The sequence below is a fragment of the Ovis canadensis genome, chromosome 2 (genome assembly GCF_042477335.2).
Source record: "Ovis canadensis isolate MfBH-ARS-UI-01 breed Bighorn chromosome 2, ARS-UI_OviCan_v2, whole genome shotgun sequence".
Lineage (NCBI taxonomy): Eukaryota > Metazoa > Chordata > Mammalia > Artiodactyla > Bovidae > Ovis > Ovis canadensis.
Genome location: NC_091246.1, coordinates 158492568 through 158513638, shown reverse-complemented (window position 1 = coordinate 158513638; position 21071 = coordinate 158492568). Strand labels below are relative to the sequence as shown.

At 41.3% G+C, this 21071-nt stretch overlaps 1 protein-coding gene across 5 annotated transcripts in view; it reads left to right on the top strand.

The window, feature by feature from the left end:
* The window catches only part of GPD2 (glycerol-3-phosphate dehydrogenase 2), a 236629-nt gene that overhangs the window by 127389 nt on the left and 88169 nt on the right, over positions 1-21071 (top strand). For all 5 annotated transcript variants that reach the window (XM_069574381.1, XM_069574386.1, XM_069574385.1 and 2 more), the window contains one exon: positions 19455-19626. In XM_069574381.1, the coding sequence (XP_069430482.1) occupies positions 19455-19626 (172 nt within the window). The remainder of the gene's footprint in view (positions 1-19454; positions 19627-21071) is intronic.

The following is a 21071-nucleotide window of genomic DNA, read 5'->3' as shown; positions in this document are numbered from 1 at the left end:
GATGAATGGAAGGTTGGCCTCTTTTGACTGTGTCCACCTGCAGGGAAGGAGGTTTGTGACCACAAATGGCATCTATACTCCAGGCTGCTTCCAGGGGTGCATGCAGGATTTTCTTCTTCTTCTTTTTTTTAAATATTGGCTGTTAGAGCAGTGATTTATTTACTTTTTGTTTGCCCTGGGTAATCGCTACTGCACGGGAGCTTTTCTCTAGTTGCCGTGAGCGGGGACTTTTGTTTCAGAGCAGGGGCTCTAGGGTGCACAGGCTTCAGAGGTTGTGGCCTGTGGGCTCAGTTGCTCCTTGGCACTTGGTATCTTCCCAAACCAGAGACTGAACCCATGTCCTCTGCACTGGCAGGCAGATTCCTGTCCACTGTACCACCAGGGAAGTCTGTAGGATTTTTTGGAGTGGTCTTAGAGAGGCTTAGTCATTCCATTTCCCCTCTCATTTCCTCACCCACCTGTAGGTTACCAAGTTTCCACAAACCTTCTTGATGTTTCTCTCTCCCCAGACTAGCCATATACCAAGGAATAGGAGGCTGAGTATTGGGATATAAACATCCCAGCACTGTCTTAAATCCCACCAGTATGTAGCAAGTAAACACCCCTGCACTGGTGTGCAGATTTTCCAGAGCAAGGTATTTATCATTCGTTGTGTAGTATAGGGGGCTTCCCTGGTGGCTCAGAAGGTAAAGAATCTGCCTCCAATCTAGGAGACCCAGATTCAGTCCCTGGGGGGAAGGTCCCCTGGCGAAGGGAATGGCTACCCACTCCAGTATTCTCGCCTGGAGAATTCCATGGACAGAGGAGCCTGGCGGGTTTCAATTCATGGTGTTGCAAAGAGTTGGACATGACTGAGGGAGTTTAGTATAGGTCTGTTTAATAATAAACTTTAATTGGAAGGGACCTGGAAGACATCCAGTCTGCTTCTCAGGACAGTTTGCTCTTCTAGGGTTTCCTTGCTGTCTAGTGAAAGGTAAGTTGCACTTCATGGGACAGCTTCCTTTTCTAATTCCAAGCTGGAGGGAGAATGGAGTTTAAGTTATGAGCTAAAGAGGTGGTAACTAAGAGGTAGCTTAAGGAGCTCTATATTATATTATAGAGCATTATATTCAGGGCTGCAAGAGGGTTCTTCAGGGCAATGGGAAGAATGGGGGCTAAACTAGGGTGGGAATGCAGAGTTTTCACAGAGGGCTGCCTCGGACGTTTGTCTTTGCAGTAGAGAGTGAGGGTCTTTTTCTGGAAACTTAAAAAAAATTTAAACTCCACATTTCTTTTGTGCCTTCTAGGGCCTGGCTGGAAACTGGTGTGACAGTGTGGGCTTCTTTTTAACCCCAGCAGTGTGGCTGATGTAACAAAGATCTATTTAGGTCTGAGGGTGGCCCTCTCACGTACGCCGCGCTTGGGTGTTCCTTCCATTACCCGTTCTGGGGGTGTGTGGGCTTCATGAGCCAGCTCTGAGGTGAAGCCTGAGAACCACAGACAGCTTTCTCAAAGCCTGGATGTGAACTTTTTTTTGCACCACGCATAGGCAGGGAGTCTCTTTTTAGTGTGAGGAGTGATATTATTAGAACCCAGGAAATGAGAGATTCTCATTGATGTTCTGTTCATCAGCAACAGAAAGGACAGGAACACAATCTTGGGAATGTCTTTGCAGGCTGTCTGAGTCTGACTGCCAGCTCTGCTCCTGAAGAACTGAGTGACGGTGGGCAATTTTCTTAAATTCTCTGGGCCAACCACCGCCTGCGCTGCCCCACCATCTACAAGATGGGGGAAAACAGTGGTACTTTCCTTATAGGACTGTTGAAGACCATTAAAGCATGGGAGAGTTCCTGGAATATAGTAAACTTGTCAAAAGTTTTGGCTGTTCCCAGGTGATTTGATTATGAAGTGTGGTTGTAGCTGGCAGGAAGGTTGCTCTCATCGCTGGAGACCCTTGGGTTCAGGGACAGCGTGTTAAGACTTTGAGGTTTAGTAGCAAGTGGCATGATCTTCACCTGAGCTTGTAGAATGGGTGAAAACAGTCACACAATCACCCTTCTGTTTTCTCTCTTCCTTGATTCCTGATCTGAATATGAGCCAATATCAAAGTAGACAACCCCAATTATTGGCTTAAACTCTCTTCCTGTGATAAGTAATAAATTCTGTGACGTTCCCATCATTTGTTTGTTTGTTTTTTTTTTGGTATGTAAGCTTATGTCAGTTATGGCAGACTTGATTTATAGGTGATATGTTCCTAAAAAGTTACGCAAATATAATATTTTTGATAAATTGATGAATATAAAATACGACGCTATTTGTTACTCCATAGTGAAAAATTTTAAAAGCTCTGTTTCTTTTTGGTAGGGGGAGAATCAGATTTTGGGGGATAAATGAGAATTTAGCTAGAAGGGAATGCAATTGGACTCATATTTTCCCAAAGCTAATGATGTAGTGTGTGCATGTATGCTAAGTCACTTCAGTCGCGTCTGACTCTTTGTGACACCATGTACTGTAGTGCTCCAGGCTTCTCTGTCCATAGAATTCTCCAGGCAAGAATACCGGAGTGGGATGTCATGCCCTCCTCCAGGGGATCTTCCCGACCCAGGGATGGAACCTGAGTCTCTTATCTCCTGCATTGGCAGGTGGATCTTTACTACTAGCACCACCTGGGAAGCCCAGTGATGTAGTAGTGTTGGTTAATGACAGGATCTTCATGCTTTGCAAAATAACCTCTCACTTTGTAAGAAATGAATTATACTTTAAATGAATTGCTGAAGGCTATAGTTTACTTTGTTATGCAGGGTTAGTTGAGGGAATAAGATAAAAATGATAGTGGTGATGTTAGTGAGCTGATAGTGTTAGGTGAGTTGAATTAGAGGTAAACCTGTACTACCTTTGTAAGTAAAAATACTTATGCTAATGATAGGCAAAGCAATCTATCAATAGTTAAAATCCATAGGAATTTTGGAATTTTGAGAACACCAAGATTAAAATCTCCCTCTCAATACATTACTTGTAAGAGATTTTATAGACCAATCTTTTGACTTTTAGTACCAATGATTCAGAATTCAAAAGATAAGATTGAGGCAACAGTAGAAAATTGAAAGATTATGTCCAGTTGAAGTAAGATCTACTTTGGGTTTTATCTTAATAGATTCCCCAAATGAAAAGATACTTAATTCCCTGAATGTGTCTTTATACAAGTATGGTTGGGTTTTGATGAGTGTGTTATTATGCACAGGTTATGAAAGTTTCCAAAACTCTAGTTTCTTTATAAGGTAAGGATAATGTCTCTTTACTCCAAGCACTAACCAACTCAAAAATCTACAAGCCAGTCTTCACAGGACCTAACATGATAGCAGGTCTTTAGGGTTCAGTACACTTCTTTCTCTTCTCCCATTTACGATATAAAAGTTTGAAATAGACCTAGCTTTGTTATGAATAATAAGAAAGATACAACACCAGGTTTCTTTAAATAGCTGAGTTTTTGATTGGCATAATGCTGCTTATATTCACTGCTGGCCAGAGAAACTGGTAGAGGTTAGAGAAAGTTGAAGTTAAGATGAATATCAGTCAAGAAGAAATTAAAATTATGAGCACAGTCAAAATCATAAGCACACCAAATACTAGTAAGGATGTGGCGCAAAAAGAATTTTCACTTATTGTTGGTGGGAAAATGACACAGCCACTTTGTAACATCACAGTTGGGTGATTTCTTACAAAAGTAAACATATTCTCACCATATGATCCAGCAGTCACACTCATGATATTTACCTAAAGAAGCTGAACACTTATGTCCACAGAAAAACCTGTGCACAGATTCTTAATTGCCAAAACTTAGACACAGTTAAAATGGCCAACAGTAGGTGAATGAATAAATGAACCGTGGTCCATCCAGACAGTGAAACATTATTCAGCACTAAAAAAGAAATGCGCTATCAAGCCATGAAGGGACATGGAGGGACCTTAATGCATATTACTCAGTGAAGGAAGCCAACCTGAAAGGGCTGCATACTGTGTGACTCCAACTATAGGACATTCCAGAAAAGGGGGAACTGTAGAGATAGTAAAAAGGTCAGTGGTTGCCATGGATGTATGCAGGGAGGTGAGTAGGCTGATCACAGAGGATTTTTAGAGCAGTGATGGATACATGTCATAATATATTATCCAAAACCATGGAACGTTTAACTCCAAGAGTGAACCCTTAAGTAAACTGTTAGCTTTGGGTGATTATGCTGTATCAGTGCAGGTTTATCCTTGGTAAAAATTGTGCCAATCCGGGGATTGATGTTGATCATGGGGGAGGCTCTGCCTATGTGAGGGCAGGAGGTATGTAGGAAATCTCTGGAATGTCCCCTCAATTTTTCTATAAAACTAAAAGTGCTCTAATTTTTAAAAATTATACTTAAAATCATAAGCATACCATCCAAGACATGAAGTCAATTGAGAAAATGTCAGTTGCAAAGATTCTACTTAAGCATCACTTTTCAATAGTATCTTTGGTTGAATATAACTATTTTTTGCATGTGCTTACTATCTTTAAGAATTTAGCCTCAGTTGTAAACATACTTCTGTCTCCTAAGCTAAAGAGTATGTGGATTTGAAATCAGTCGAAATCTTACCTGAGCACTGATAAATAGCTGCAATTATCACATGATTCATTGGCTTTGTGCTTACCAGAGGCAATTCTGGCTACCAGACTTGCTTGTTCTGAGTAAATAGTCCTCCATCTCCAGAGGCATTCTTTATAGGTTCATGAACAACCTTTCTTTTTTTTTTTTTAAATCTTACAGAGTGCTGTAACAGCGACTGTCCTGAAACACTCTCAATTTTTGATTTTAAAGCTTAGGTGGGAACTGTAGTGTTGGATGGGCTTCCCAGGTGGTGCAGTGGTAAAGAATCCACCTGCCAATGCAGGAGACACAAGGGACGCAAGTTCGATCCCTGGGGTCAGGAAGATCCCCTAGAGTAGGAAATGGCAATTGGCTCCAGTGTTCTTGCCTGAGAAATTCTCTATGAACAGAGAAGGTGGTGTTAGACACCATATGAAGACTGTATATTTAAGAGGAGGAAGGACTAGTGGTTGGATGATAGGCTTCAAGCTTCACCCACCTGCTTAGAGAGCCACTAGCATCAGCATTATGGCAACCGGGAAAGCAGAAATACCTCTGCACCTTGGTTTGCTGGTGTGTTTGCTGGTGGCTCTCCTGGTGGCTCCCCTGGTGGCTCAGACGGTGAAGAGTCTGCCTGCAGTGTGGGGGACCTGGGTCAATCCATGTCTTGGGAAGATCTCCTGGGGAAGTAAAAGGCAACCCACTCCAGTATTCTTGCCTGGGGAGTTTCGTGGACAGGGGAGCTTGGCGGGCTGCAGTCCATGGGGTTGCAAAGAATTGGACACGAGTGAGGGACTAACTTTCACTTTCACTTTTCATGGTTTGCTGGGGCTTTCATTTGATTATCTATCCTTTTAGAGATTCATCTCTATGCACACAATGGACATGAGTTTGAGCAAACTCCAGGAGATGGTGAAGTACAGGGAAGCCTGGCATGCTGCAGTGCATGGGGTCGCAAAGAATCAGATACAACTTAGCAACTAAACAACAGTGACATCTCTATGGGTTATTTTTATATAAATGGTGGGTCCTAAGCCAAAGCCTTTGACTGTGTGGATCACAATAAACTGTGGAAAATTCTTCAAGAGATGGGAATACCAGACCACCTGGCCTGCCTCTTGTGAAACCTATATGCAGGTCAGAAAGCAACAGTTAGAACTGGACTTGGAACAACAGACTGGTTCCAAATAGGAAAAGGAATACATCAAGGCTATATATGCCTTGTATATTGTCACCCTGCTTATTTAACTTCTATGCAGAGTAAGTAAGTGAAGTCTCTCAGTCGTGTCCAACTCTTTCTGACCCCGTGGACTGTAGCCTACCAGGCATCTCCGTCCATGGGATTCTCCAGGCAAGAGTACTGGAGTGGGGTGCCATTTCTTTCCCCGGGGGATCTTCCCGACCCAGGGATTGAACCCGGGTCTCCTGCATTAGAGGCAGACACTTTAACCTCTGAGCCACCAGGGAAGATATGAGAAACGCTGGGCTGGAAGAAGCACAAGCTGGAATCAAGATTGCCGGGAGAAATATCAATAACCTCAGATATGCAGATGACACCACCCTTATGGCAGAAAGTGAAGAGGAACTTTTTAAAAAGCCTCTTGATGAAAGTGAAAAGAGGAGAGAGAAAAAGTTGGCTTAAAGCTCAACATTCAGAAAACAAAGATCATGGCATCTGGTCCCATCACTTCATGGGAAATAGATGGGGAAACAGTGGAAACAGTGTCAGACTTTATTTTTTTGGTCTCCAAAATCACTGCAGATGGTGATTGCAGCCATGAAATTAAAAGACACTCCTTGGAAGGAAAGTTATGACCAACCTAGATAGCATATTCAAAAGCAGAGACATTACTTTGCCAACACATGTCCATCTAGTCAAGGCTATGGTTTTTCCAGTGGTCATGTATGGATGTGAGAGTTGGACTGTGAAGAAAGCTGAGCACCAAAGAATTGATGCTTTTGAACTGTGGTGTTGGAGAAGACTCTTGAGAGTCCCTTGGACTGCAAGGAGATCCAGCCAGTCCATTCTAAAGGAGATCAGTCCTGGGTGTTCATTGGAAGGACTGATGCTAAAGCTGAAACTCCAATACTTTGGCCACCTCATGTGAAGAGTTGATTCATTGGAAAAGACCCTGATGCTGGGAGGGATTGGGGGCAGGAGGAGAAGGGTAGGACAGAGGATGAGATGGCTGGATGGCATCACCAACTTGATGCACATGAGTTTGGGTGAACTCTGGGAGTTGGTGATGGACAGGGAGGCCTGGCGTCCTGCGTTTCATGGAGTCGCAAAGAGTCAGACACGACTGAGCAACTGAACTGAACTGAACTGAACCTGTCAGAAGATGATTCTGAACAAAGTATGGGAATTGTAAATACTGAGTTGCAGTGCTAAACGTATCTCATATCTGTGTGTTAAGCTAACTGGTATATTAAGCATCTCCCAAAGCTCAGTGGCTTATCACAGTGAAAGTTTCTTTCTTGCTCACATTACACTTCAGAGTAGATAGGTGGGCAGTTGTTTCTTGCAGTTATTCAGGGCCCTGTATCCCTTTATTCTAGTAGTTTTGCCATGCTGTGTAGCTTGTTGACTCACTAGATCATTTCTGGCTAACTATAAGGAAGGTGGGAAGTGTAGTCCGGTAGTGTTCTCAGGAAGAAGAGAAAAGTTTTGATAAGCATCCAGTCATTAAATCTGTGTCCTGACTTTAATTTCTAATCTGGTTTTGACAAATGAGCTGTGTGCTTTTCTTTTTCTTTTTGTGAGAGTTTTATCCTTAGAGTTTATGTCAAAGACTGTATCATCTGTTTTCTTCTCTTGTTTAGAATCCTGTACGTAGATTCCTGTACATAGATTCTTTTTCTCTTAAAAACACAACCAAATATGTTGGGACTGTGTCTGATATATCTAAAGTTTGATGAGGATTCTCAGTACACTATATTTTCCAGGAGGCCAGTTGAAACTATTCTTAACTCTATATGGTTAACCGTGTCTCAGAGGCGTGTTTCATTAAAGCACTGAAATTATGCAGACAGAGCTGGAAATGTTCTTTGAAGTGCATCCTATCATCTTCCTTTTAATTTTGGTTTTTATTTAACACTTAGCTCCCAAAGTGGGGCCATGGCGATATCTTTGAGTTATAACTCACATCAGGCCTTCGAGGAGTTTGCGATGCTATTTTATTGCTGGCATACAAAATCCGAGAGGTTAACTGTACTGTGGTAGGTCACACAGTGAGTCAACGACTGAGCTATGATTAGCGTTGACAGCTGGTGAGCTTCTAGGCTGTTGCTCACTGAGCGACGTTGACATTCATTTTGATTTGACTTTGCATTTCACTTTCAACTATTTATCCATTTTAAGGCCTCTTTAAGAAACTTTTTAGGAATATTGTGGGACTGAGGAAACTTTCTGTAAATGCTTTGGGAGTCTACTAGCTCCCCTCTTCCCATTTTCCAGCTTAACAGTTAAATTGTGTTAATGCTAGGTAGGCCTGCTTTTGGTAGAGATGCTTTAAGATATTAGGCAGTGTTAGGCAAAATAATTTTGCTTGCTTTATTTCAAAATGTGTGATTTTTTTCAACAAAGGAGTTCTGAGATCCAATTATATGCTTGTGAGTATAAACTAGAAAAGTTATAAATATGTATACATCTGATGAAATAATTCACAGAGAAATGGAAAGCGTGCATCATAAATTATACCCCAAAGTATTTTGAACATATAATTAAAATGCAGCCCAGGGCCATCTGGATTGTGAACTTGGAAGCGGTCCTTTGTGTCATTGGGTCAGCATTCGATTCACCTGAGAGGGATGGGGGCCAGTGAGTCCCGTTTTGGTTCTGGGTCCATTTCCAAGTGTGTGTGTCAGGGAAACGTTTAAGGAAAAATGCTGTTAGGTGGATCCTTGGGTGTCACTGCCCAGTGTGGCTGGCCCTGGGTAAAGCAGCTTCCCTCGGACTTCTGTATCCTCCAGCTGCCATCCGCAGCTCCCTGCGTTGCTCGTGTCAGTGAGACTGGTGATCTAGCACCCTCGGTACCTCGCGCGTGTAGGGAAAGATAACTTAGCAAAGATGAAGACCGGTGATTTGGAGTCCCACCTGTGCTTGGATTCTGATTCTGTCAGTTACTTGCCCAAGGAATAACAAAACTCAGTTTCGTCATTGGTCAGAGGATGTGCCCTGCTGTGTCATGGTGAGACCCAAGGGACCTGACTTACTAGTATGTGGGCTCGCAGCGGCTCTTCTTCCCTTCCTGCTCTCAGGCTCCCTCTCCAGATCCTTTTATTGTCAGTACGCTATTGCAACTGAAAAGCAATATCAAGTTTGCGTGTGTGTGTGTGTGTGTGTATGTGTCCACGCGCACGCTAAGTCACTTCAGTCGTGTCTGACTCTTTGCTACCCTGTCGACCATAGCCCGCCAGGCTTCTCTGTCCATTAGATTCTTCAGGCAAGAATACTGGAATGGGTTGTCATGCCCTCCTCCAGGGGATCTTCCCCACTCAGGGATCAAACCCATGTTTCTCAAGTCTCCTGCATTGACAGGCAGGTTCTTTATCACTAGCGCCATCTGGGAAACCCAATATCAAGTTTGGACACCTCTGAACACATATTCTGTGTCTTTAAAGTACTTAACAGGTAAAACATATCCCTCAGACCTCAGATCATGTAGTGATGTGATTTTATTTGAAGTAGATTCAGACAGAGCCAAGGGGTGTTTTCCCTGCTTTTCAGCTATAAAAAAGTGTTGTAATTTAATGATTTGGCTGGTTGTGATTGGTATTAAAATAACTTCTCTGTGATTTCTCAAAGGAATCACGTCCACTTAAGGGCGTGATAGCACCTTCAAGGTGAGCCAGAGCTCTTTTCTCAGCTCCCCCATGCCCCGAAAGATGCACTTGTCTTATTTTGTCTTGTGGTCCCCAGTGGAGATGAGGGGCCACCCATTAGCCACTCTTTCTATAGAGTAATCATGAATCCCTCACCCAGTTCGTTTACATTGAGAAACATGAGCAACATCATTGTTTAGAATCACAAAGTGATTCAGGAGGTGAAAGGTCATTAAGACATCTTAAGAGTCACTCTAAGGAGATGCTTATTGCATTTCCTTTCCAGGAATATAAAAATATAGTATTTTTCAGTGACAACAAAACATGAAGCAATTCCCCTTAAATCTAACAGTTCCATTATCAGGATAGAACTGAACCACAAAATATGAGAGTGAGAGTGATAGTTGCTGTAAGAAGTGATTTGCATGAAACCCTACTTTATTCTCCAATTATTACTCTACATGATTACAGGACAACCTCGCTGTTAATTGCCTGTGGTCTTTACATATGCACTTCTTTCAGAAATAGACACTAATTATTAGATCTTGTTTTCTGTCTCACCTGAAGTTGCAAATGTCTGGGATATATATTTTTTTAAATTTGCAAGTCTAATTGTGTACAGATATAGTAAAATCGATCTCATTCTGAATCCCATTCTGTTCTCTGAGATGTAAACTCTCAAAGATTATGAACTTGGCTTTCAATTCTATATAAGTGTTTTATGTGCCCGTCTCTTGACAAAAGCTATGTGTTTGCTATCAGAATGCTTGAGGAATTTTATCTTTTTAACATGGAGAGGAATCTTTGCTTATGAATTAAAAAAAAAAACTACCTACTTCCCCATAGCCCATCATAATTAAGTATAATCAGAGATAACAACATAAAAATAATATTAAATACTACATATTCTCCTAATTGTACCAAGATAAGAATTTTTTTCTGTTTGGGAGCTGCGCTTGGACTTAGGCTAGGCACAAGACGGTTTGCTTTGTGTCTTGGGCTCTCATTTCTTCAGAAATCAGGGGCTGAATTAGGTAATAGATCCTGAAGTGGTGCTGGGCTTGTCCTGTCTTTAAGCCAGGGTTGGCAAGCCTATATGCCTGAAGGGATCAGACTGGTAGGATGAAAGTGTCAAGCGAGTGAGTGAGAATCCTGGGCTAACAAGGGTGCATGAGCCCTGCCTAAGGGCAGCAGCCACTATTCAGTTTCAGCAGATTGATCTCAGATAGAAATCTTAATGTCTATATGAAATATAACAAATTTTGTTATTTATATCATTTTTAAGTTGAAGTATAGCTGACACAATATTATACTAGATTCAGGTATACAACATAGTGACTTGTTGTAGATTATGTGCCAAATAACCGATGTATGCCAACATACAGATTATGTGCCGAAATTGTTACAGTATTGTGTGTCATATACAGTATGCCCATATTCTCTGTGTTGTATATTGCATCTCTGTGACTTATTTGTTTTATAACTGGTAGTTTTTACCTCCTAGTCCTTTTCACCTGTTTCTACTATCCCCCCACCTGAACTATGGTGACCTGCGTATTTATCTGAAGGAAACAAAAACACTAATTCAAAATGATATATGCACTCCAGTGTTAACTGATGCATTATTTAAAATAACCGAGATATGGAAGCAACCTGTGTCTACTGACAGATGAATAAGGAGGATCTGGTGTGTCTATATATCTATATCTATATATGTATACATACATACACACACACAGTGAAATATTAGCCATAAAAAAAAGAATGAAATCTTCCCATTTGTGACAACATGGGTAGACCTGGAGAAAGAAAGTGGAAGTCGCTCAGTCATGTCCAACTCTTTGTGACTCCATGAACTGTAGCCTGCCAGGCTCCTCTGTCTGTGGAATTCTCCAGGCCAGAATACTGGAGTGGGTAGCCATTCCCTTCTCCAGGGGATCTTCTTTTTTTTTTTTCCAGGGGATCTTCTGACCCAAGGATTGAACCCTGGTCTCCCACAGTGCAGGTGTATTCTTTACTGTCTGAACCACCAGGGAAGTCCCAAAGACTTGGAGGGTATTATCCTAAGTGAAATTAGATAAGGACAAATAACATATATTTTCAATTATATGTGAAATCTAAAAACATGAACAAATGTAGCAAAACAGGCTCATAGATATGGAGAACAATTTTTAAGTATTGGATTGTAACTCTTGCTTTTAAGAAAGTAGTGTGCTGACCAATTCACTGTGGTGACTTATGATTCTATCACATGCTGTGTCTACTTCCATATCTGGTATTGTCATCCAGCTAATGCCTGTGAATCTTCCTTGACCTGATTTAGCTATGAATCCTTCTCAGGTCTGGATCAGGGGGGATGCCTCCTATGGCTCTTATAGCGTTCTCTCTTTAATCTACTAAGCGGTAGCATACTTTTCTCTTTGCTTTGTCCTCCAATTTCTAGACTCCTTGAGGGCATTCACTGCACACTGATTGCATGAGGAAGCATGGTGGTGAGTAAGGTGTCTTCTCAGGTGACTTAGGGCATATTGCTTTTCCAAGGCTTCTCCCAGAATCTCAGGAACAGTCTTCTAATGGAGTCTGTCTCCCAGATTTCTGTTTAATCAAGCTGTCTTGATTAAACAAGGCAGTTTTATTAGCAGGTCTGGGAAAATTTGGAGTCCAAAGACCTCTTTTCTTAAAACGTGCTGTTACTTACCGCTACTGTTTTATTCCTGCTGATTTTCTCTTATTTCTCCTTAATCAACATATTTCTAGGGAAGGTAGAGTACAGATGTGTTTTTGTGACTCAAAGCCATATGAAGCCCAAATGAGTCTTTCTCTTGTCATAATTATAAAGAGGGCCTTAGGCTGTGTTTACTGCCTCTAAAATAAACTTGGTGCTTAGCTTCTCAGTTGCAACACTTTCCAGCTTTTATGAAAAAAATAAACAAAAATAAAATGTTATTTTAAATGTAGTGTCAGAAATTAAATAAATTACCCTCAATAGTGCCGTATATTTTTTTTAAAAAAAAAGTATTTTTGGAAGGACTATGCAGCAGAACCTCCATAACAGAACCATACTGGAGAAAAAAAAAGCCCCCACGCTTTCTGTTTTTGGCAACTGGTAATATCTCATTGTATTAAAACTATTTAGTCTGTTTCTTTATTTTTTTCTCAAATTATATGTAGAATCACCAGTATTCTTGCCTGGAGAATTCCATGGACAGAGGAGCCTGGTGGCTACAGTCCATGGGATCACAGAGTCGAACATGACTGAGTGACTAACGCACACGCACACACACACTCCCACACACACACTCCCACACACACTAACTCACACACACACACTCGCTCACACACACACACACTCACACACACACACACTCACACACACAAACACACTCACACACACACACTATGTTGCAGCAACGTAAAAACTTAGTCTCTGTCGCCAGGCTGTGTAAGTTCAGTTCCTAGCTCTACCATGTACCAGCTGTATAATCACAGGCCAGGGACTTAACTTCTGAGTCTCGGTTCCTTTTTCTGTCCAATGGAGATCCTAGTAGTACCTAAGTCAAAGAGCTATTGAGAGGGTTGCTGCTGCTTCTGCTGCTGCTAAGTTGCTTCAGTCGTGTCCAACTCTGTGCGACCCTGTAGACGGCAGCCCACCAGGCTCCACCGTCCCTGGGATTCTCCAGGCAAGAACACTGGAGTGGGTTGCCATTTCCTTCTCCAATGCATGAAAGTGAAAAATGAAAGTGAAGTTGCTTAGTCGTGTCCGACTCTAGCGACCCCATGGACTGCAGCCCTCCAGGCTCCTCCATCCATTGGATTTTCCAGGCAAGAGTACTGGAGTGGGGTGCCATTGCCTTCTCAAATGAGTAAAAAATAAAACCTTTATAATAATGCCTGGCACGTAGTTGCTGTGTACATGGTTACTTATTTTTTAATTTCATTGAGGTATCATTTAGGGCATAATTTACGTGCAGTAAAATTTACTCTTTATAATACACAGTTCTGTGAATTTTGACAGGAGCATATGGTCATATAACCACCACTACTGTGAAGATATAGAACATTTCTGTCATCCTCAAAAGCATACTCTGTTGTCAATTCCCCCACCACCACCATTTCCAAACCCTGACAATCACAGGTCTGTTTTCTGATCCCATACTTCTGCTCTTATAGAATGTCATGTAAATGGATCGTGCCCTGTATAGACCTCTGAGTCTCACTTCTTTCACTTGGCACAGGGGTTGGCAAACTTTTCTGTAAAGGGCCAGGTAGTCTATGTTTTAGGTTTGCAGGCTTTATTGTCTCTGTTGTAAAAAATTCCATTCTGTCGCAGTCATGCATTGCACATGAAAGATTGTGGGTGGCCATGTTCCAATAAAACTTTATTAAAATAGGTAGTAGCCACATTTGGGTGGAAAACCATAATTTGGCGGCCTGTGACTTAGCATAATGCTTTCAAGATCCATTCATGTTGTTGAATCTATTAGAAGTGTTCTTTTTATTGCCAGTTCCAACTCATAGATGTGCTAGAGTTTGTTTAGTCATCACCAGTTGAAGGATATTTTTGCTAATTTTTGGAAATTATAAATAAAGCCATTGTAAATATTTGCCTACAGGTTTTTGTGTCAACACAGATTTTGATTTCTCTTAAGTAAACCACCTTGGCAGGGGGGTTGTATGGCAAGTGTATTTTTACCTTTATTGTGTGTGTTCAGTTTCATCTGACTCTTTGTGACCCCATGGGCTATAGCCTGCTAGGCTCCTCTGTCCATGGAATTTTCCAGAATACTGGAAAGAATACTGGAGCAGGTTGCCATTTCCTATTCCAGGGGATCTTCCCAACCCAAGGATTGAACCCGCGTCTCCTGTGTCTCCTACATTGGCAGGCAGGTTCTTTACCACTAGTGCCACCTGAAAAGTCCTTAGAAACTCTCAAATTGTTTCTAAAATGTCTAGATTATTTTGCATTTCCATCAGCAATATAAGAGAGTTCCAGTTGAGTTGTATCACCACCAACCCTTAGTATTGTGCATTTCTTTGTTCGTTTTAAGTTGCTCTAAAAAACTATGAATGATCTTAGAAAGTAGCATGAAGATGCTTTACCTTTAATCTCATAGTGAGTTGAAAGCTTTTGAAGGGTTTTACACATGGAAATGATGGAAATGACATGATTTGGGTTTTCTAATGATTACCCCAGCTGCAGTATGGAGAATGATTAGGAGAGAAGAATGGTAACTGTGTGAAGACCTGTAGGAGAATATCATTATAGTACAGAGGAAAGGGAAGGTACCTGGATTGAAAGAGGGCAGTGAAGATGATGTCACTAGATGTGAGAATTCTTTAGGAGCTGGAATTTATAGAACTCAGTGACTGATCAGATAGGAGACTTAAGAAAGTGGCACAAACAACTGGACGTATAACGGTGCCTTTACCGAGATGAGGAAAACTGATAGGGAAAAAGGTTTGGGGAGATAAACTGTATCAGTAGAATTTTGAGATATATGTGAGACATTGAAATGGAGGTTCCATCTATGTAGTTTGGTATCCAGGTTCTGGAACAGAGGAACACAGCTGAGAGTCAGTGTGGTATACAGCATACCTGATGATACGGAGAAAGATGAGATTCCCTAGATAGAGTTATCAGTGAACTGAGAAGAGTAAATAGGCAGACCCAAGAGGAACGTCAGTGACTAAAGTTGCACAGAAGACAGACATTCAAAGGAAACTAGGAGAGAGTGGGTTCAAGAGCTGGAGGGAGAGAGAGAGAGAGAGAGAGAGAGAGAGAGAGGGAGAGGGAGGGAGAGGACGGTTCATCTCAGGTAACTGTCTTCCAGTTGATGAAGTGAGTGAATGTGCTGAGATGACGACTGAAGTGAGGGGTGACAAGTGCACATGGGACTTTGCAGCATAACGGATATTGGCCAGTGCTGGTGGTGGAGGCCGTGACAGTGGTGCTGATGTGCGCCTGAAAATCCACGTTAAACTGAGACGGGGAGTGAGCAGGAGGTGCTGTGCCAAGTTGCTTCTACAGGGTGTAGCCCACCAGGCTTGTCTGTCTATGGGATTCTCCAGGCAAAAATATTAGAGTGGGTTGTCATGCCCTCTTCCAGGAGATCTTCCAGACCCAGGGATCAAACCCATGCCTTTTAGGTCTCCTACATTGACAGGAGTGTTCTTTATCACTAATGCCACCTGGGAAGCCTGAATAGAAGGTGAGGTGGTAAAAAAAGCAAGGGTATACAGATATTTCAGGAATTGTTAGGCTAAGTGATAGAACCATATGTAAAAGACATTTTTTACTGTTTGTTAAGATGAGACAGGTTAGAGTGTACCCTTGAGAAGGATGAGGCAGGGGATGAGGCCAGGAGAAACAGCACAGTGGAGAGATGGGCAAAAGGAATGTCCATCTGATCTAGTGTACTTGCTGAAGAGGTTCAGCTGACTTTAACATTCACTTGTTAGCAGAGTAGAATGGGGACTTTTCTAATGAACTCTACCGTAGTAGAGTCCTTACTTTTATTTTTCAGCCATTTCTAGGAAACTTACCAAGCAGCAAATGTCAGCACAATTCTTCCGATGTGCGAAAATGCTCTAGCAGTTTAGTCACTTGTCAGTCTCATGTCCAAGTCTTATCCATCTGTTATGGCCCAGTTGAAACTCTCAAATGAAAGACTCTCCCTCCCTGATCTGAATGGTCATGGCGTGGTGCTTCCCCCCGCCTTCTCTAGTTTGTCAGTTGCTCTTGTGTGTATTAACTCTGTGTGTGTGTGTGTGTGTGTGTGTGTGTGTCGGAGAAGGCGATGGCACCCCACTCCAGTACTCTTGCCTGGAAAATCCCATGGACAGAGGAGCCTGGTAGGCTGTGGTCCATGGGGTCGCGAAGAGTCGGACACGACTGAGCGACTTCACTTTCACTTTCATGCATTGGAGAAGGAAATGGCAACCCACTCCAATGTTCTTGCCTGGAGAATCCCAGGGACAGGGGAGCCTGTGGGCTGCCGTCTATGGGGTCACACAGAGTCGGACACGACTGAAGTGACTTAGTAGCAGCAGTAGCAGTGTGTGTATATATTATTCTCCTTAGATGAAAGGAGGCAGAGACAATGACTGAAAGGCATTATGTTCTCCCCAGCACCTAGCCTAGCTGGTTACATTTATTTAGCTTGTTACCCTAAGTGCAAGTAAACGTGAGCATGGGGGAATGGTTATTAGCAGACAATTAGGAGCGCTTAAGTGAGGAAGCAGAAGAGTTTTGTGGCTTGGAATCTGAATTAGTTACCTGAAAAATTATGGAACCTGATTATAACCTTTTGTTTTTATGATACCTAGTAAAATATGTTTTGAAAGTTTCTTGTTCCCTGCTACTAGGAATCTATTTAGCAATAATCCAACTCCTCTTTGGTGTAATTAATAGTTTACCAACTACTTTCATTCATTATATTATTCAGGCTGAGAGTAAATCAGAGATACAGAGAGAGAGACTTCATAGGGGATTTAGTCCATGTTGCAAAGGAAAAAAACCAAGGTCAGAGAGATAGTTAGTTAAAAATCCCTTTACTAGTAAACACAAGTGCTAAGACCAAAGGCAGGACTCTCCAGTTCTAATCCAGGTTTCTTTCAATGTACTCTGTGGCTTCTAGATTTATTTTTATAAAAATCCAATTGGCCTGATAATTATTTAATAAAATTGTAAGGAGCAATGTGGTCTGCTTTATTTAAATGAATTAAAAAGTCACTTATCAGAACAATCTCTTGATCAGAGCTAAGATCACCTTTTATGGAAGAAGCTTGGCCTTGTGGCTCAGAGCTTCAGATGTAGCCCCTACAGCAGAATGAAAAGAAACATACCCTTATGAATTGTGCTGCTGCTATGATTTAAATAAAAGAGGATAGGAGTTACGTAGCTGTGGATAACTGTTAGAGCAACAGTGGTGAGCACTGTTCAAAACAGTGAATGAACCTAGTATCAGCATTTTGGAGGAAGAAAACAGATATTTACCTGTTTTTCTAAGCTTTTGACTCTGACAACTTTATTTCTTAAGACTAGTGTCATTCTTATGGACCACAGCCTTGTCTAACTCAATGAAACTATGAGCCATGCCATGTAGGGCCACCAAAGATGGACACGTCATGATGGAGAGCAAACTGTGGAAAATTCTTAAAGAGATGAGACTACCAGACCACCTGACCTGCTTTTGAGAAATCTGTATCAGGTCAGGAAGCAATAGTTAGAACTGGACATGGAACAACAGACTGGTTCCAAATAGGGAAAGGAGTATATCAAGGCTGTATATTGTCACCCTCCTTATTTAACTTATATGCAGAGTACATCATGAGAAATGCTGGACTGGAAGAAACACAAGCTGGAATCAAGATTGCTGGAAGAAATATCAATAACCTCAGATATGCAGATGACACCACCCTTATGGCAGAAAGTGAAGAAGAACTAAAGAGCCTCTTCATGAAAGTGAAAGAGGAGAGTGAAAAAGTTGGCTTAACATTCAGAAAACTAAGATCATGACATCTGGTCCCATCACTTCATGGCGAATAGATGGGAAACAGTAGAAACAGTGACAGACTTTATTTTGGGGGGCTCCAAAATCACTGCAGATGGTGACTGCAGCCATGAAATTAAAAGATGCTTCTTGGAAGAAAAGCTGTGACCAACCTAGACAGCATATTCAAAAGCAGAGACATTACTTTGCCAACAAAGTCCGTCTAGTCAAAGCTATGGTTTTTCTGATAGTCATGTATGGATGTGAGAGTTGGACCTATGGTTTTTCCAGTTGTCATGTATGGATGTGAGAGTTGGACTATGAAGAAAGCTGAGCGCAGAAGAATTGATGTTCTTGAACTGTGGTGTTGAAGACTCTTGAGAGTCCTTGGACTGCAAGGAGATCCAACTAGTCCATCCTAAAGGAAATCAGTCCTAAATATTCATTGGAAGGACTGATGCTAAAGCTGAAACTCTAATTCTTTGGCCACTTGATGTGAAGAACTGACTCATTTGAAAAGACAGACATTGATTCTGGGAAAGATGGAAGGCAGGAGGAGAAGGGCATGAAAGGGGATAAGATGGTTGGATGGCATCACCAACTCAACAGACATGAGTTTGAGTAAACTCCAGGAGTTGGTGATGGACAGGGACGCCTGGCATGCTGCAGCCCATGAGGTTTGCAAAGAGTTGGACATGACTGAGCAACTGAACTGAAATGAGCATCATTCCTGATTTAGGATGATAAGTTATAGTCTAATGAAAGAACTATTACTAGAAATAAGGAAGGTCATTATCCTTTAGGGGGACTATGGTCAGCTTTAATTATATTATTGTTAAAGCTTTCACAAATTGAAATAGTGTATATTAAATATATAATCTATAATTTTATGTTAAAGCATTTAATAGTGAAACCACTGACTAAAATCTTTATATACTATTATTCCCATTGGCCATAGCTGTTTATTAAGCTGCAAAGTAACTTCTGTTGAACAGATTCTTTTTAATTGTACTGACTTAGAGATCCCCAAACTCTAGAATGTGTTTTTGTCAGGGAAGTTAAGGAATTAAGAACATATACCTTTAAGAAATTGCAGAAAGGCATAAAGTGTTTTTTCTTCCTCCTTTCTACACTTTTAAATGTTATCGGAATGAATGGCTGCTACTAGGTAAAACATTTCCTTATGTTCTCCTATAAATTGTCTCAGACAGGGTATTTGGGAACTGCTGTGCCCTGTGCAAAGTAATTGAACTTGGCTGGGTATGGAATCAAAACAATCAGTTGTGATAGCAAATCTGAAACCAGGTGTTCCATGGTTAAATAGCTATGATTCATGGGGAAAAAAACCCACAGAATTTTAAAGACTTTTTTTTTCTCCAAGGCAGTTGATTCTATCATTCCATATGGACTATGGACTCTGGTCTAGCTCTGGTTATCATCTTCATTACAAGTCGCTCTCTCTCTCTCTCTTTTTTTTAGTGTAATGTAAAATTTATTAAATTGGCGTTCCAGATGAACATCTGAAAATGGTCTCCTTTTATCTCAGGTGAACCTGGCCTTTGTTGAAGCAGCAGACTGCGTTTCAGAACCTGTTAACAGGGAGCCTCCTTCCAGAGAAGCTCAGATACTGACTTTGAAAAACACATCTGAGTTCGATGTACTTGTCATTGGAGGAGGAGCAACAGGAAGTGGCTGTGCCCTGGATGCGGTCACCAGAGGTGAGTCTTGGCGTGGATGGATGTAACACAGGTAGAGGTTTCATCTTTCCTCCCGATGTAGACACAAATGTGCACTCAGTGCTGGAAAATCACGTTACTACTGCATTTCTTCATTTTCCATTCTTTGTGAAGCAGCTTCTCATTTTTAAAATATAGGTACTTAGAAAATTCTAAAATTAAATATAGCTTGTCTTTCACATTGAAATGGGTTTATCTAAAAAGAAAACTTTATATTCCTGTGATTTCGTTGATTTGATGTTCTGGTTAGTGTTTTTTTACATAATAAAGTACATGTACGTGAAATAAAAATATCTATGTATCATTTAAAATCACATGTCAGTGATTTATCTTTAATAAAAAGGTTTGTTAAAATGAATTAATCTATTAAAATCTTTTTGTTTCTCTATTAAAATCATCTCTTCCAGTGAAATATGGACCACCGTTTGCAAAACTCTAGTTTATGTGTAAAAAATGAAAAAGACCTGTAACCTGTAGTTCTGTCACTCTTTTGGTCAGTTTTAGGAAAGACTTTATGAGAAGTTCTTTCAACATGGCAACAGGATATATAAAGAAATAAATTTAAGTAGGGAACTCCAGTGGTCTTACATATGATATATTTAATGATTTGATTCTGTTGCCTGTGGTTATTAGTGTGGAGTTTGGAATCAAAGAAATATGTGCCGGGGGCCAGCGTAAGGAACTCCGCCCATGGCAAAGGTCATGAGGAAGGAGGCTTGGCATACGCAAAGGCGTGATCAAGCCTCAGGAAACCCCCTGTTCCCGAGCATCCAACCCCAAAACCAGAGTCTGTTTTATGCTCTCACATACACCTCTGACTTTACGGGAGGCTCTCCCCCATAACTGTTTCTCTTGGAGAAGGAATAAACATGCAGCTCCAAGTCAATAAAAATTCCTGGGCGTGACAAGAGTCTTTCAGCTTAAGGACTCCTCTGAAGGTTATCTAGCCCACCTGTGTAGGTTCGTCCGGCCACATGTGATTGTTTACAGCCTCCCAATCTGAGAGGCACGAGATGTTTTAGACTTACTAAAGGCAAATTCTTTTGGGGAGTTAGAAATTATTAGTATAGTGGGTTGGTTAGGAATTATATTGGTGAAGGGGTTTTCATTTGTTGTATCAATAATTGCTGCTAATTCCCTGCTCTGGGTGGGACAAGGATGTCTCAGGTCAAACCTCTCTGCTGACAGATTAGCTTGTGAGACAGGATTATCCATACTGCTGCCACTACCGCACATGATTGTTTACTACCTCTTAACCATAAACAGCACAGAGAGTTTTGGAGTATTTTGAGAGTCTTAATTAGCATAGGGCTTTTTCTTCTTGTTGAGTCAATGATTGCCGCCAGGCCTCCATATCCTTAGGCACCTGGGAATATATTAATCAATGTATTTGGAATATAGAAAAGGAAATACAGTAGTTTTTGATA